This window comes from Lissotriton vulgaris, chromosome 1_1, assembly GCF_964263255.1.
Source record: "Lissotriton vulgaris chromosome 1_1, aLisVul1.2, whole genome shotgun sequence".
Classification (NCBI taxonomy): domain Eukaryota; kingdom Metazoa; phylum Chordata; class Amphibia; order Caudata; family Salamandridae; genus Lissotriton; species Lissotriton vulgaris.
In genome coordinates, this window is record NC_141685.1 from 1,980,636,207 (window position 1) to 1,980,653,347 (window position 17,141).

Consider the following 17,141-nt stretch of genomic DNA (forward strand, 5'->3'; position numbering starts at 1 on the left):
AGAAAGAAGGAACAGAGGTGCAGAAAGAGGTAAGAGGGCTAAAGAACAAAGGAAGAGGGGTTGAGAAAGAGGCTCATGTGTTGAAGATAGAAGGGACTGAAGTGTAAGCTTGGGCAAATTTAGCGAATCTGGCGTTCGCAAATTTGCATATTTGCGAACTCGCAATCCGCAAAATCCGCAAATTCTCACGAATTTGTGGATTTTTTTTGTGTTCGCAAGGGTATCTGCCAGTTCGCGAGGGTTTTGTACCAGTTCGCAATTGCGAACTTACTTGTCGGCTCGCAGTGGTCGCGACTATGTTGTTTCTACGTCTGGTTCATCATCACAGGTTCCCAGCACCCTCTGTTTCACCACTGCCACCCTCTGTTTCACCCATGCCACCCTCTGGTACATCAATGCCACCCTCTGGTTCATCATCACTGTAGATTATGGGGGGGAAGCTAGCACACCTGCCCTGCTTCAACTGACATGAATTAATTTGGGGTTGATTTATTAATGTGTCACTGTTTTAAAATTCCAGTCTGGCACCTGCTTCCTTATCTGTAATTTGCTTTCTGTTGCAGTGCAATTTTTTTTCCAGGACCTTTGTGGCCTACTTGTAGCTATTCTATGAGCCTGCTGTGAGGGTCAGAGCAGGGTCATACAATTGTTGCAACTAGCAACTGAACTCTGAAGGGGCCCCAGTCAGGAACCACTACAGGGAATGGTTACTAATGATGAGTTTGAAGTTGAACTTTTGCACCTGCTGAGTGCTTTCAGTTTTGCAAAACTCGTTTTTCTGCAGAACAGCAACTGTAATGCCCCAAACAAACTTACTTGTGAAAGTTGATTTCTAATCCAAAATTGATCCAAAGAAAGTCAAAAGGCCTCAAATCCAAAAAAGTGCAGGCAAATGTCAACCTGAGGAGTTATTCTGATAAAAATCATCATTTTCAGAAGGTCTATACTGCTTGCTAGTGGATTTCTTGTGCAGAATTGCAAATTTTGTAATTTCGCGAGTGCAAGATTGTTGCTGCCCGCCGCACCTACATGTTCGCAATTGCGAACTCTCGCGATGCGTCGCCAAACTCCCGCGGCATCTCCCAGCAAGATCCAAAATGGCGCAGCACTCGCAAAATATCGAGAAAAACAACTCGGCAAACGCTGAATGGCGGTAAGTGAACGCCGCACGCCGCAAAATTGTATCACCAAGAAAAAAAAAACGCTGCGTGCGAATTTGCAGATTTTCGGTAAATTCGCGAGCGTTCGCGGATTGCGAATTTACCGAAAATCCGCAAAATCTGCGAGCGGAACGGAATTTCTGTCCATGCTTACTGAAGTGCAGAAAGAAGAAAAATAAGTACAGAAAGTAGCAACAGAGGTGCAGAAATATGGATGAGGGGTGGAGAAAGAGACAAGAGAAGTGCAGAACGAAGCAAAAAGAGAGATGCAAAAAGGAGGAACAGCAGTGAAGAAAGTGGCAAAAGGGTTGCTGAAAGAAGCAAGAGAGGTGCAGAAAGAAACAAAAGAAGTGCAGAAAGAAGGAGTAGAGGTGCAGAAAGAGGCAGGAGATGTGAGGAAAGAGGGGTGCAGAAAGAAGCATGAGAGCTGCAGAAAGTAAGAAAAGAGGTGTAGATAATAGGAACAGAGGTACAGAAAGTGGCAATAGGGATGCAGAAAGAGAGAAGATAAGTGCAGAAAGAGGCAACAGAGATGCAAAAAAGGGGAACAGGAGTGGAGAAAGAGGCTAAAGGGGTGCAGAAAGAAGCAAGAGAGGTGCCGAAAGAAACAAAATAAGTGCAGAAAGAAGGAACAGAGGTGCAGAAAGAGGTAAGAGGGCTAAAGAACAAAGGAAGAGGGGTTGAGAAAGAGGCTCATGTGTTGAAGATAGAAGGGACTGAAGTGTAAGCTTGGGCAAATTTAGCGAATCTGGCGTTCGCGAATTTGCATATTTTCGAACTCGCAATCCGCAAAGTCCGCGATTTCTCACGAATTTGTGGATTTTTTTTGTGTTCGCAAGGGTATCTGCCAGTTCGCGAGGGTTTTGTACCAGTTCGCAATTGCGAACTTACTTGTCGGCTCGCAATGGTCGCGACTATGTTGTTTCTACGTCTGGTTCATCATCACAGGTTCCCAGCACCCTCTGTTTCACCACTGCCACCCTCTGTTTCACCCATGCCACCCTCTGGTACATCAATGCCACCCTCTGGTTCATCATCACTGTAGATTATGGGGGGGGGGGAAGCTAGCACACCTGCCCTGCTTCAACTGACATGAATTAATTTGGGGTTGATTTATTAATGTGTCACTGTTTTAAAATTCCAGTCTGGCACCTGCTTCCTTATCTGTAATTTGCTTTCTGTTGCAGTGCAATTTTTTTTTCCAGGACCTTTGTGGCCTACTTGTAGCTATTCTATGAGCCTGCTGTGAGGGTCAGAGCAGGGTCATACAATTGTTGCAACTAGCAACTGAACTCTGGAGGGGCCCCAGTCAGGAAGCACTACAGGGAATGGTTACTAATGATGAGTTTGAAGTTGAACTTTTGCACCTGCTGAGTGCTTTCAGTTTTGCAAAACTCGTTTTTCTGCAGAACAGCAACTGTAATGCCCCAAACAAACTTACTTGTGAAAGTTGATTTCTAATCCAAAAGTGATCCAAAGAAAGTCAAAAGGCCTCAAATCCAAAAATGTGCAGGCAAATGTCAACCTGAGGAGTTATTCTGATAAAAATCATCATTTTCAGAAGGCCTATGCTGCTTGCTAGTGGATTTCTTGTGCAGAATTGCAAATTTTGTAATTTCGCGAGTGCGAGATTGTTGCTGCCCGCCGCACCTACATGTTCGCAATTGCGAACTCTCGCGATGCGTCGCCAAACTCCCGCGGGATCCCGCAGCAAGATCCAAAATGGCGCAGCACTCGCAAAATATCGAGAAAAACAACTCGGCAAACGCTGAATGGCGGTAAGTGAACGCCGCACGCCGCAAAATTGTATCACCAAGAAAAAAAAAAACGCTGCGTGCGAATTTGCAGATTTTCGGTAAATTCGCGAGCGTTCGCAGATTGCGAATTTACCGAAAATCCGCAAAATCTGCGAGCGGAACGGATTTTCCGTCCATGCTTACTGAAGTGCAGAAAGAAGAAAAATAAGTACAGAAAGTAGCAACAGAGGTGCAGAAATATGGATGAGGTGTGGAGAAAGAGACAAGAGAAGTGCAGAACGAAGCAAAAAGAGAGATGCAAAAAGGAGGAACAGCAGTGAAGAAAGTGGCAAAAGGGTTGCTGAAAGAAGCAAGAGAGGTGTAGAAAGAAACAAAAGAAGTGCAGAAAGAAGGAGTAGAGGTGCAGAAAGAGGCAGGAGATGTGAGGAAAGAGGGGTGCAGAAAGAAGCATGAGAGCTGCAGAAAGTTAGAAAAGAGGTGTAGATAATAGGAACAGAGGTACAGAAAGTGGCAATAGGGATGCAGAAAGAGAGAAGATAAGTGCAGAAAGAGGCAACAGAGATGCAAAAAAGGGGAACAGGAGTGGAGAAAGAGGCTAAAGGGGTGCAGAAAGAAGCAAGAGAGGTGCCGAAAGAAACAAAATAAGTACAGAAAGAAGGAAAAGAGGTGCAGAAAGAGGCAGGAGGGGTGCAGAAAGAAACACAAGTGGTGCAGAAAGAAGCAAAGACCTATTACATTTCAAACGCTTCTTCAACTGGGAGTCGCGTTTGCAGAGTGGTGGAGAAAGGGTGTTTGGCCTCCAACCAGCGCTCATGAATTCCGCTGCGTAGGACTTACAGGAGGTACCAGGAGGGCTTCTTGGCCCGTAAAGTCCCTCAGGAGTAAAGTCGACTTTATCCCCCAACCAGTACTGCACCAGGAGGTGTGTTTGCGGAGTGGTGGAGAAAGGGGGCATGGTCTCTGAAGACCTCTTAGCAATCCCACTGTGTGGGACTTAGTAGAGATAACAGGTGGGTAGTTGGCCCCCAAGGACAACCTTAGGGGACAACTACCCCTCCTATTACCACCAGTAAGTCCCAGACTGCAGCATTGCTAAGTTTTAATAGCAGGTCTCATCCCCTTTTCCCACCACTCTGCCAACGCACTCCCTGGCGCACTCTTAGATGAGGATTAGAGTTCACTTCGCTGTTGAGGGTCCTTATGGACCAAATAGCCTACGGGATACCTCCAGTATGCCCCAGATAGTGGGATTGCTGGCAGGTAGATACAGGCCATGCCCCTTTGGTCCACCACTCTGAAAAATTGCCTCCTGGTGAGCTTATGTTTGGGGATGAATTCCTCTTGCCTCCTGGGGGTCCCTGGGTGCCAACTAGCTCACCAAGTACCTCCAGTAAGCCCCACACAGCTGGATTGCTGCTCACCAAGTACCTCCAGTAAGCCCCACACAGCTGGATTGCTGAGAGTGGTCTGAGGCCATGCCCCCTTTTTACACCACTCTGCAAATGCGCCTCCTGGTGCACTGCTGCTCAGGCGATTAAGTCCATTTCAGTACTGAGGTACTCTCCACACAAGAGGACCTCATTGCCCCACCAGCAGAGCCCCAAGAGGTGAGTTTGCAAAGTGGTGTAAAAAGGGAGGGGCCTTGGTCCACCTCTCAGCAATCCCACTGTGTGGGGCTTACTGGAGGTACCTGGTGGGCTAGTTGGCCTTTCAATATCTATGGGACTTAATCCCCTAACCCAGAACGTGCCAGGAGGCATGTTTGCAGAGTGGTGCAGGGAGGGGGCGGGCCCTCCGGCGAGATGATGGCTTCTCTTTTATTTTTATTTTTTTAGAAGGGGGCTGTGTGGCCCCCTTCTCTTAGTAATTTTGGGCCCTGGGACCCCATCCCCCAGGGCCTGAGCCTTTTTTTATTTGTATTTTTAAAAAATGGGAAAGTGCCGTGCTGCAGCTCTCCCTGGGCCACTTTGGCCCCGGGGTCCTCATCCCCCGGGCCTGGCCTTGTTTTTTTTTCGAATCAAAGGAGAGGGGGCTGCATTGCCCGCACTTCCCTGGACCACTATTAGCCCGGGGACCCCATACCCAGGCCAGGCCACACGATGGGAACTGCAGGGGAGCCCCAATGTCCCAACTGTGTCAGCCGGCTCTCCCCTCCTGCGGGAGCTGGCATTGCTTTTGGACAAGGGGAGCCGCTAACATGCAGCTCACCTTGTCCTAAAGTAATTCTGCTTTGCTTCATGGTAGCGAGAGCAGGTTTCCTGCTCGATGCAGAGTTTGTTAAGACAGGGCGGGAGAACATCTGCAATGTTCCGGGGTTGGGCACCTGGGGACATTGCTGGAGCTGGCCCTGGGGGTGGCAGTCCCCAGGACCATCTAGGGCTCCATGAGAGGGGCTGCCCAGCCACTCTTCAACAAGTTTAAAGCGCCAGAGAGGTGGTGGTTGCCGGGCTGTTTGAATAATTAGTGCCCTGGGGAGGCGGTGGTCCCCGGATCAATGTGGGGGGGCTTGAGCCTCCCCACAGAGTTTTGTAAAGTAGCCCAGGGAGGTGGCGTCCCTGGGGGACTATTGCAAAGATTTATCGTACCTCGGCACTCAGATATTTGTTTATCATAGAAGCAAGTGCTTCTAAGGGAATTTATTCCCTGTCCTGACCTGTTTAAAGAGTCATGACTGCCAATTGCTCATATATACAGCACCAATATTTGACCATATAGAGAGAACATCCAAAACGTAAAATTCCTTTGATGTTTTAATATCTTGTTTTACACAGTTAATATCTGTACAGTCCTTTGTAATGGTACATGATACAAAAGGTGTTGCTGAAAGTTCTTCTGTACTGAAATCCCAAAAAGAAAAAGAATGAAACAGGCAGCTGACACGTGTTTCGTTACTGAAAAGTAACTTCCTCAAGGCTTGTAAGTTTCGTAGTTGGGAAGTGTCAAAACCGGTCTAGAATTTTTCATAGGTGAATGGTTTGCAACACCTTGATTTAAAAGGTGGATTTCCTCCCAATCCTGTGAGTGAACTTGCTGTACCCCCAAGCGCCATAAAACTGTAGATCTGAATAAGCGACGGCGTGTGCAAACAAATGTTTCTGATATTTACAATTCCAGTCAATCCTATGTGCAAGTACGACGATAAAATACTGCGTTGGGTGTCTCGATAGTGAGTCTTTTACCGAGGCAATGGGGACTGCAGTACGCCCCGATAGATCGTCTTTCGTTGTGGCTGTGGGAGCTATAATAGGCCCTTCAGAAGCCGTCTTGCGGCACGGGAATCTGGGGTGTTCCGGAAGAGTAACTTTGGCGGTCCCTGGGGCTTAGGGGGGGACCTGCCAGGCCCCCCACCCATTAATGAGAAAAGCCCCAAGGAGGTGGCAGTCCCAGGGGCTTGGGGGGGCCGCAGGTCCCCTGTCCATAATACTGAAAGCCTCACGGAAGTGGTGGTCCCTGGGGCTTCGAGGGCCAGCGAGGCCCCCCGCCCATTAAAGAATAAAGCCCTGAGGAGGCGGTGGTCCTTGGGGCTGCGGGGGCACGTGCCCCCCCAGCATAATAAATAAAGCCCCAGGAAGTAGCGGCCCCTGCATATATATATATATGGCACATTGCCCCCAGGACCTGACTCGCCCGGCGGCTCAAAGAAAGGAAGCGCAGGAGCCCGCGCTTTGTTGTTTGGTTTTTTTGGGCCGGATTTGCACACCCAGAGCGAATCTGTCCGAAAATATTTTTTATAATGCTTTTTTGGGCCCTGTGGGTGCTTGTGGGACCCTCTGAGCAGGCCTAGGGGTTCAGGGTGTTTCTATTCTACCTCCTTTGCTTATTTTTAATCCTTTTTTCACCTTTTTTCTTCTGACTCGGTACTGAGTCACAAGATGGCTGCCAACACTTCTTGGTTTTGAGTGTTGGGAGCCAATCAGAATGAAGCTTGTGGTGGGGAGGGCTGGCGAATCCTCCTATCCTCCCGGTTACCCGATATCGAATTTTTTTTATTTTTGAATTTCTCAGGAACTGCTGAACGGATTTGCACCATTTAAAAAGCAGCACTTTCTGAACCAAGACCTACATTTTTACCAAATTTGGTGTAATTCTGTTCAGCAGTTCGGGCTGTAGCTTTGTCTAAAGTTTTCGATGAAATTGAACATGGTAAAAACATGTTTTGGGACCCCCCTTTTTTCTCTCCCCCGCTCGAGGAATTACCCTGAAACTCTCAAGACAAGAGCTCACATGGGTGAACCAGTAGTTTTGAAAAATTTGCGAACATTGTCAAATGGTGCCAAAGATATTGGCAAAGAAAAAACACTTTTTGAATGGAAACATGGTCCTAACTATAAATACCTACTGGGGGTCCACACATACTGGTCCACACTTAGAATGTGAAAAAGATCATAACTACATGTTCTAGAATGCAAATTAGGTAGGCTGGAAGGCTCTACGTATAGTACAATAGCGCAAAACATATTTCCACTTGGATGCTAAGAACTCCTGAGCATGTAGGTTATTATAAGATGAGACAGATGTGGATGTGCAGCGTGGGTGAGAAAGTAAAGGGGGTAAAGTGCAAAAAAAAAACACATGCCCTGGCACAATCGCTTCTTATTAAGTATATTCCCACTGCTGTGACAGAAGACTATGCTACATGCACTAAAATACTCACCTTAAAGAATATGCAAATGAAGATTGTGAATTGTTAAGATGGTCACTAGCAAATGGTTGTGGGTTGCTATTAAATCTTACAGTCAATATATTCAGCCAAAGTACCATGTCTGGTTATATCAAGCGCGGGGGAGGATAGGGTACTGATTAGGGGTGGAGCTTAGAGTGAATATTGAAAAACTAATGAGCGTAAGAGACAGTGAAGAGGGGTGAGACAGGGTGGTGACTTCTGGGTGTTCCCTCCACCGCTTGCACTGAAAGCTGACACTAGCAGACCTAAAGATCCGACTCCTCAATGACCTGGAGTCGCTATGTGCTTTGCAAGATAGGAAGAAGCAAGAAGAACAACTGCCTTCCTCCTCCCCCTGCAACTCCGCACATCTCCTCCCCTTCTCTGCAATCAGGGGAATAAATAAGGAAAGGCGAGGGAGAGAGTGTGGAAGAGAGGAGGGAGCTGAGATCTGTTACAGAAATAGCCCTGATGGCAGCTGCTGATCAGATCAGCCTGCCGGAGTAGGCGAGAGCGTGTGTGCGAGTGTCTCTGTCTCCCGGCCGGCCATCCACCCACCGCGGGCTAAGCGGTGACTGCGCCCTGCCCAGCCCGCTCCTCGCCGCTCCACTTCACCTCTTATCAGTTCGGATCGCAGATCTGGGGGCTGCCTGAACGCGAAGATGGCTGCTGGCTGCCTGCTAGTCTTGAGTCTGACACTTTTCCAATCCCTGATCAGCAGATCTTCAGCGGAAGAGTCGTTCCCCTCACCTACAACGTAAGTGGCCTGCGCGTTTCCAGTCCTGCCCGCGCTTCAGCCGGTCAGAACGAGTGGAGTGGGCGGCTGTGGGTGGGGGCGAGCCCAGCCTCCCCGTATGGAAGAGAAGCACAGGTTGCTGGGGTTTCCAGCTCGCGGCTCAGACGCAGGCAGGGAGGGGCTGCATTGTGGCTATCTCGCTTGCTTTAAATTGTTGGATTTCCCTTTGCTTTGTGTCGTACAGCTAATCTGCAAAATGGATGTAGGGCGCACATAGCAGTCCGCTACTTTTTCAGTCAGGAGCGCGGCGTGCTGGGAAGCAACTCAATGGCTCTAAATATACCTCAGCTGTTCCGAGCTGCTCGGAGTAAAGTTTCCGCGCGCCCCCTCCTTTTCAGAAAGGCTATTTTCATCGGATGGGGCTGCTGAGGGTGGGTGGCAAGAGTGCGGGTTTAGCTCGAGCCTTGTATCCCTGCTGCCCTTTCCCATCCCTGGTGCCAGGACATGATTGATCAAGAGAAGAATCCGAAAAAAAAGCAGCGGGGCGGTGCCTCGGCTGTTGTGTTTCTCTTTCACTGGCTCCTAATTGGATCGCCTCCAGTGCACCATGTGTATGTTTTGACAGCTATTGTTTCTTTGAAAGGGAAACCCTGGAACACGGGCCCTCGTCTCCAGTGTGCTTCAGCACGGCGTGTGTACACAAGGGGTGCAACGCAAGCTGGGCTCACACCCGCTTTAAACACTTCTGTGACCATATGCGCCTCAGTGCGGGGATTGAGGGACGGCAACGGGTGCGCATCACACCGGCTGACACCGTCTAACACCTGCGAGACAGTTGGCACCGCTTGGCAAACACAGTGGCAGCATTAGAGGCCGACAGCAAAGTTGAGGAATAACCCCAAACAATGACCTCTGTGTTTTTTTAGGCTCGCTGCTTGCGAATCTGGGTTAGAGCTGCCAGGGAACCTTAAGTGGGTGAGTCACTTAGAGGCACTTTACATAGCAAACAGAGCGGAAGGCAACGCTCTCGGGGCTCCAGAGAAAGCTCGCTACGTGTGCTCGTATCAGTGCAGCATGCAGTGTTTAAGGCAGTACAAACAATGCAGTCCCCACAATCTGTGGTGCCCGAGTGTTGCTAAAATATAGCGTCTCTGTCTTCACTCTCCCGTGCAGGTTCGCGACACGAAGCTGTTACACTCGGAGACCCACATGGGTACCACGCACTGGACTTCAAACACAAACAATGCCCACACTCCACCCTGTGTGAGAAAGGACAGCCCAAGCGCACGTGTTCCACACACACGAGTGTGCATCAGCAATGAGCACCTTATGCGCCCTCGGTTTCAACCACCAACGCGGCCATATCTCACGAGAATTATTTATTTACCCGATGACGGTTGGTTGCCAGGAGAACACGAGCGGTTCTTGACGTAATCCTAATGTAAAGAATGCCACTTCTCCCAATTAGAGCTAAAGTTATTGCTGGCGTGAGCGTGAATGCCTCCTAGAACTCATTGAGTCACTAAAAGGGAAAACGTGATTAAAATCTGACCATGAATTAGTGTTGTCTTTTATATCTAAATAATAAAAGCTGCCCTTGTTTATAGTGGCAGGCTGCCTAAGGCCTCAACACAAGTGCTGGGCCCCCTTGGTGCTAACAACTCTATTCTTTGTGAGCAGGTCGCGTGCATTCGAGGCCTTGTTACTACCACAATATATTGCGGTTTTCGGCGGTGGTCCCATCTGTGACCCGTTTAATCACCCACCTCACTGAATGCTAAAATCCAGCCCAGGCCCGCGCAAGGAGTGCGACCCTCCTCCTCCCTCGGGGTCCCCATGCTCTGGGATAATGTGACTAGTGAGAGATTTCCACACCCTCACGATTTAAAGGGGGCGCCCGACTAATTTCAGGCCCTTTCTGTAGTGTCTCTCGAACACAGTTACCTGAAGCGCAACAGCAACTGCGGTTGAGAAATATTATTCAAAGGGGGCATTATTTCAGAATAAAACAGGTGCCCGCATGCTAGCATGTCCATGTTAACTCCTCCACTAAAATGTTTTATTTCTTAAATGCGTATGCCAGCTCCCTCCTGGTACACCTGTATCCGGACAGCATGGCATTGAAATGCCGTAAAAATGAAAGACTCCTTTTAACAAAGAAGGGGGGAAGGAAGCTCGTTCTTGGCCTCTTTTCCTAAAGCCACCCATTAATTGTATTACCCTTTACGTCATGCACACGTGCCCTTCCTTTGTCCTAATTCCCCGTGCATTGCGGTCGCTTCACTAAGTGGTACCCTGTCACCCCAGCCTCCTTCCGCTACTAGCACATGCTTATAGCGGAACACAGACACTTTCGTGTATATTCGACCGCAAATAGGCGGCGTTTACAGTTGCGCCACACGAAGGAGGTTCAAGTAGGCATTTGCCCGCGGCCTTTTTTTGCATGACTTAAATTCGGTGTATTCTCTGTTTTCTAAACCGAAGAGTGTTTTTATTTCACCCACCCACCCCTTCTTGTTAGTGTGCCATTCCAGGCCGGCTGCCGTGGTTTACAAACACTAAATGAAGGAAATCAATGCGAGCCGAATTCCCCTGGGCCAAAGAGTGCCAGAAAGGTTTACTCAGCCATGGCAGGGCCGGGTATTTAAGCAGAGCCGGTCATGTTACACTTTAAATATTCTTCTACTGATTTTTCTTCGTCGGGTGACACGACGAGAATTTTTGTTGTGACTGGGGGAAAGATTTTCCGTTGTCCTCTTTTGTTATCTGTATAAACAAATAGACCACAACTCTGCTTACATTTTTGTATTGAAAGACAGCACGCCACGCAGCTTCCTTTTAAACATTACTAGGACTCTGCACACCTCAGGTGTGCACTGCGTGTATGAGGAGGTGGGCGCGCGAGGGGGTAGCAAGCCCGATGCCAAATTATTTTAGACACAACTATTCGGTGTCTAGCCATTCCAGAAGTATACGCTTTAGGCACGGGTAGGCAACACCCGAGCTCCAGTTCCCGCATGTAAATCTGTGGGGATGGGGGGGGGGGGAGGGGCGGGGCGGGGAGGAGGGGTGATGTCTTTCCGACTTACTCCCCTGTATTTAATTACACCTATTTGCTGTTTCAAACGTAGCAGGTCCAATAACTTATTTCAGACACTGCAGTGCTAGCGAGGGAAACTGCACAGGAAAGGAGTTTATGAAAATGAAAAAACACAAAGAGCAAAATATATAATATATGTACCATTCTAGACAGTAGTGCACATATTTCTGACGATTATGCATGTTTAGGTGCCTTACCGCTGAATCTTGGACCTGACACAGTTTGTTTTTGTTGTGCCCTACTGTTTACTGTCTACAATGTAGATTGTTCTTTTGTCTGGACAATTATCTGATCTCTGAAATGTTGTTTAAATATGTGTGTATGAAGCCAAACAGCTGAGAATATAGCTCTTCTATTAAATGGCTATAATGTGTAATGTTGTCTGACTACACACTTAGTGAAATATGTCCAGGCTTGACATACATGTTATCTTTTATTTACTACTGATGCTCTCAGATGTGTGTCTGTGTCCATATTTTTAAAACCGCGGCGGTGAAACACACTGACACGCATTTTGCTTGTGTTTTAGACTCCATTGTTTTTCCAATCCAAATATTAATATCCATTCCCAATACTATACTGTATCGAGCTGACACATGCAGGTATATTCACCTTTGGAATCAACAGAGTTTTAAGAAAGTAAGGGACTGTCCACACAGGAGTAATTCTCCGTGGCATAGATGTCAAATTAAAGGAATTTACAAGTGACACACAATTGTGCATAATTTTCTATGGCACATATTCTGTTCTGCCCCCCACTACTCACGGTTTTAGTTGTGCATTATTTAGGCAACACATTTTAATTTCTTGACATGTTTATGGTTGTTTGATGTGAATGGTTGTGTCAGACGTCAGCCCTTTTTCACAAGTAAGAATTTCTCTAGCGAGTTAAACGCTCTTTATTCACCAGTGATTTTTGAGCGACAGTTTTCCAAATGTCTGCTATTGTGCTATACCTTAAATATGTACTGGAAGTCAGTCACATCAAGAAAAGCAAACTTGTTCATAAAAAATAAAAGGGAATACAATGGAATGCTGCAAGATAATCTTGTAATGCGGTGCTTTTTATGATTGATGGAATTAGACAATCACCTGCCTCTAATATATGTTTTAAACATACAATATGTACACTTAATAAAATGTAATCATAAGATGCCTGCTATGTCTCCTGTGGTACTAAGATAGTACAAACGTGTTACTATGTAGTGTGTGTATGTATAAATAGTCGTACAGTATTAGCATGTAGCATGTCAGGTACAGCACAAATATATCTTGTAAACAGAGAAATATATGCATTACAATAGTATAAAATGAAATACAATGTGTTCCTTATTTCATACTGTTTATCCCTTTTCAGTGCGTATGCATTTACCACGTTCACCCATTTAGACAGGAACAGAATGGTAGAATAATATAAATGTGATTATTTTTTATGGTGATCCATACTTTGCTGAATTTATGCTTGGAACATTTATTTGGAAAACCATTGATCTCTGTGGCTGATTTTAGTAGGAAGCAGCAGTCATTGGCACTGACACACTGTTTACAAACCTGGAAAGTACATTAGTCTTTGGGGCCACCTGTTCACTCCTTTCCAAAGATGGGGGTGTGTGGTCCTTAAATCTATCTACACTCTGTGGGGTGTTCATAAAATTACAGTATGGAGGGCCAAATATAGAGAATATCTTCTTGTAATGATACAGCAGCAGAAATCCCTTTGTTCATTTTTAAGAAAACAGTATGAAGCGTGAAAAGAGAAAAAATGCAAGCATTCAATAAATTAACTTTTATTTCATGGGTTCTTTCCCAGGTTAGCAGGAATATTTCAGTTGAGGCAACTCAGTGTGGTGCACAATGAAACTTTAATTCCTAAACCTATTTATAAACATTTAAATAGCCCATTTATGTTTTTCAATATTAATCACAAAGATGACAAATCAAGATTTTAACATGAGGGCTGCCCTATTCAGATTGTTTTCACCACTTGTGCAAACCAAACACCACATGCAAAATAAAATAATTCAGCAGGTCTGCAACTGAATAAAAACATGCCATTTCTTTGATCACTTAAACACGAAACCATACAATAGAATTGGAATGCCGAATACATTAAAGGATAATATCAACAATAAAATAATATATTTATGTCAGCTCAAAACAGAAGACCAATATTTCTGTCTAAAAATAGGTAATGTCTGGCTACAGAATCCTTGCCTTGGATTTCAAAGTGCATTGGGTAAATTGTTTACGTTTTAGTCACCTTGATGTAGCCAGGTGTCGCAGTTAAGTCTCTTTTATGCACGAGTCATCTTTCTATGCTGGCCAGAGACTTCTGGTAGGGAAAGAACACTCTAGAAATATGCCTGTAAGGTTATGGTTTGTTATATGAAGTAAGTCTAAATAACAACCTTATTTGTGTATTAGGGGCTTACGTCTTGATACTTGAAATCAAGAATAGGCAAGTCAAACTGAGAGTCAAAAGCCAGCAGCGCAGCAGGTACTATATATGACAGGGTGGACACATGATTCCTAAATGGACAAATCACATCACCTATCCTTAAGCAAAAGAACATTGAAGAGATTTTTGTGGAGTGGGTTTTACTCTGGGGGTGATAAAGGATAAATGAGGCTTAATCCTCCCACACATGGGGGGAGGGGGGATGAAGTGGCAAACACTAGTCCCACTACTATGCTGAAACAACAAGTAGCAAAATGAAAGAAAAAAAAGGAAAAACAACCTCCCTTTCATGAAGTAGCCTTGCAAAGCCTATACATTGCTATATTTAAAGACGTTTGCAGCCCCTGCGCTGTGACTTCCCTGCATGATGTTGTATTGCTGTTTTGCATTTCTGTAGAGCACAATCTACTACCGGTAGGCCTCCCAGCACTTCCGTCAGGGGTACTTTGCAAAATGTCTTCTGATTCCGTGCGTTGAAAGACGCTACACATTCCAAACATTTTCATGAATTCTTAATATTCTTTCATAAGTAGAGCACAATGCTTTATGATTATGTATGTCTCTATTTATTAAGAAAATAAGTTTTAATCATTTTAAATCCGGATTGGTGTTCTGATAATTCTCCTCCTTTTTAACATCTGTATAATCTGTGTTTTGGGAATGTTTGAATCTTTTAAAGGCTGAAGAAGCAGCAAACAATGAATGAAATACACACCTGGAAAGACCCCAATTTTTTCTATGGAGGCACGTTCACATTCTTGTGGCCTATTTTTCACAGCTCCAGCCTCCAATTAAGTGCTGATGACGCTTTAATAATACCAGTGCTTCGCAGGGGGTCTTTGGGTTATGTTAGTGGTATCCCTCTCACTGGTTCAGACTGTCCGTCTGTCAGTTCATATTAACCTACGTCCTGAATGACATCAGAAATACAGATGAGAACAAGCGGAATTGGAATATTTGTTTGGCAAGGGGAGCGAGGAAGGGAAAAAAAGATACGCATAGTGCTTACTTAGACTTGGGGCACTTGAAGAGATAAGCGGAGGGCGCTGGTGCTCACCCACAGGTTCCCCAGAAGAGAACATTCAAGCAGAAATGGATAATGCTGGTGTCCTCTTGCCAGATGAGGGGGTCTGACACCATGATACTTGCCAGATGAGGGGGTCTGGCACCATGATACCTAGCATTTGGCATGACAAATTAGGCTGGAAATAGAGTGCTTTGACCAGCTTTGAAAATAATGGAAGAACACATGGGTAGCTCATAGAGTTATTACATTACAACATTTGTAATGCCACGGGAATTATGCATTGTAGGGAGCCAGGGCGTCCCATGCAATTATGGACTTACTTCTCTTGTCATACAAGCCACCATCTGCTACATAGTTTGGAGATTTAAACAAAAAGACATTTTCTTTATCAGTTCGAAATATGTAGATATTAGACTGATCAATAGCTCATTTCAGAAAAAGGCACCACATGGGCGCCTTATTGTGGCCGACCCTTCAGAAAGCTTTACTGCTCACCTTTTAGTTGCTCATTGTCGTGTTGTTCGGGTGTTACACTGCACTTTCAAGGTAACTCCGTCTCCTCGAGAATAGTATTGTGAGTTAAAATGAAACAAATACAGCGGAATGACTCTCCTCATTTCATCTACTTAGCACTTGCTAGTAGCATTATTTAATCAGACTCGCCCCATACACGAATCCTCCTTTGCCACATGCTTGTAGTATCCTTCAGCGTATGCCAATTGTTCTGTAGGTCATCACCAGTTTGTTACCTAGTATTCGCAGCTATAAAAAATGTAAACCGGCAAAGCTTTTTCTTATGATATTATCTCTGCTTTTACTCTGCAGGATCCGAGCTACGCCCGTCATAGGGATTTGCTCAGACACATTACATACATAACCTTGAATGTTGCCTTCATTTATTTCTTCATTACTCACATCACCCTAAGCGTTCAGTCAAGAGTTTGTACCAAGCACATAATATATGATGATGATGTATACGATCGGAGAGAGGGTCCTTTAACTCGGATTGACTTAATGAATGACAACTCCTTAAAAGACAGCACAGAGCACAGCACCTGGTCTACGCTTGGAAGGGGCAGTAATGCTGCTACTTCTAAAGGGTATGAGAATATGTTTGGAAGACATTGATCTGCTGAAAGGATTTGCAATCCAGTTCCACTAATGTACTGTGCTCTATTGGCTAGACCCCAACCCGGAAGCAGTACTAAGAATCTGAATGCGTTGTGTTATCAGTGTATTGGTAAATATGTCACTGTAGATATTCATTAGAGCAACGTGTATTTTCTTTTCCCCCTTATTTTTGGAAAATATGCAATCTGATATTTCCCCCTTATCTTACTGGATAGCCATATAAAAAACCTACCTCATTTGCATAGTAATCCAATGAGCCTGGCAGGGAACATATGTGCACCATTAAACTGCCATAAATCACAGCACATTTACCAGCAACCTCAAGATTTATTCTGTAATTGGAACCTATTGCATAGGAGCGCTTCTGTCCAGCCTCAGATCACAGCATATACAAATAGTCATCATTCTGTCCAAAAATGAGAGCTGCACTGGATTCTGCATTGACAAAATAATCGTGTCCACATTATCACCGAGTTATCATAAAGTGCAGATGCGATAGTGTGTATGCTTGGTGAGAAATCGAACACTATTTTTAAATGAAGTAGAGCTCAGAGCTGATTGTGCCTCACATGGAGCACCATATGCGAAGCAAGCATGACTGAAAAAAAGGTTCACTAGAACAATCCTAGGAGGGTGAAAATTGGGGTTGTGTTCAAACTAGACTGCATCCCTGTGATATAAGTCCTACCTTGTTTTTAAACCAGATTGCACCATATGATATACGTCTTACCTTGTTTTTTTTAACTCGACTGCATCTCTCTGATATACTTCCTAGCTTGATTTTAAACCAGACTGCATCCCTCTGATATACTTCCTACCTTGTTTTTAAACCAGACTGCATTCCTCTGAAATACTTCCTAGCTTGTTTTTAAATCAAACTGCACCCTCTGATATACTTCCTAGCTTGATTTTAAACCAGACTGCACCTCTCTGATATACTCCTTACCTTGTTTTTAAACCAGACTGCATCCCTCTGATATACTTCCTACATTCTGTTAAACCAGACTGCATCCCCCTGAAATACGTCCTAGCTTGTTTTTAAACCAGTCTGCATCTCTCTGATATACTCCTTACCTTGTTGTTAAACCAGACTGCATCCCTCTGATATA

At 45.3% G+C, this 17,141-nt stretch overlaps 1 protein-coding gene across 2 annotated transcripts in view; it reads left to right on the forward strand.

The window, feature by feature from the left end:
- The first annotated feature begins 7,768 nt into the window (after window positions 1-7,768).
- CACNA2D1 (calcium voltage-gated channel auxiliary subunit alpha2delta 1) overlaps window positions 7,769-17,141 on the forward strand; it is a 1,701,483-nt gene continuing 1,692,110 nt past the window's right edge. For both annotated transcript variants that reach the window (XM_086919803.1, XM_086919796.1), the window contains exon 1: window positions 7,769-8,337. In XM_086919803.1, the coding sequence (XP_086775929.1) occupies window positions 8,243-8,337 (95 nt within the window). In that variant the 5' untranslated portion in view covers window positions 7,769-8,242. The remainder of the gene's footprint in view (window positions 8,338-17,141) is intronic.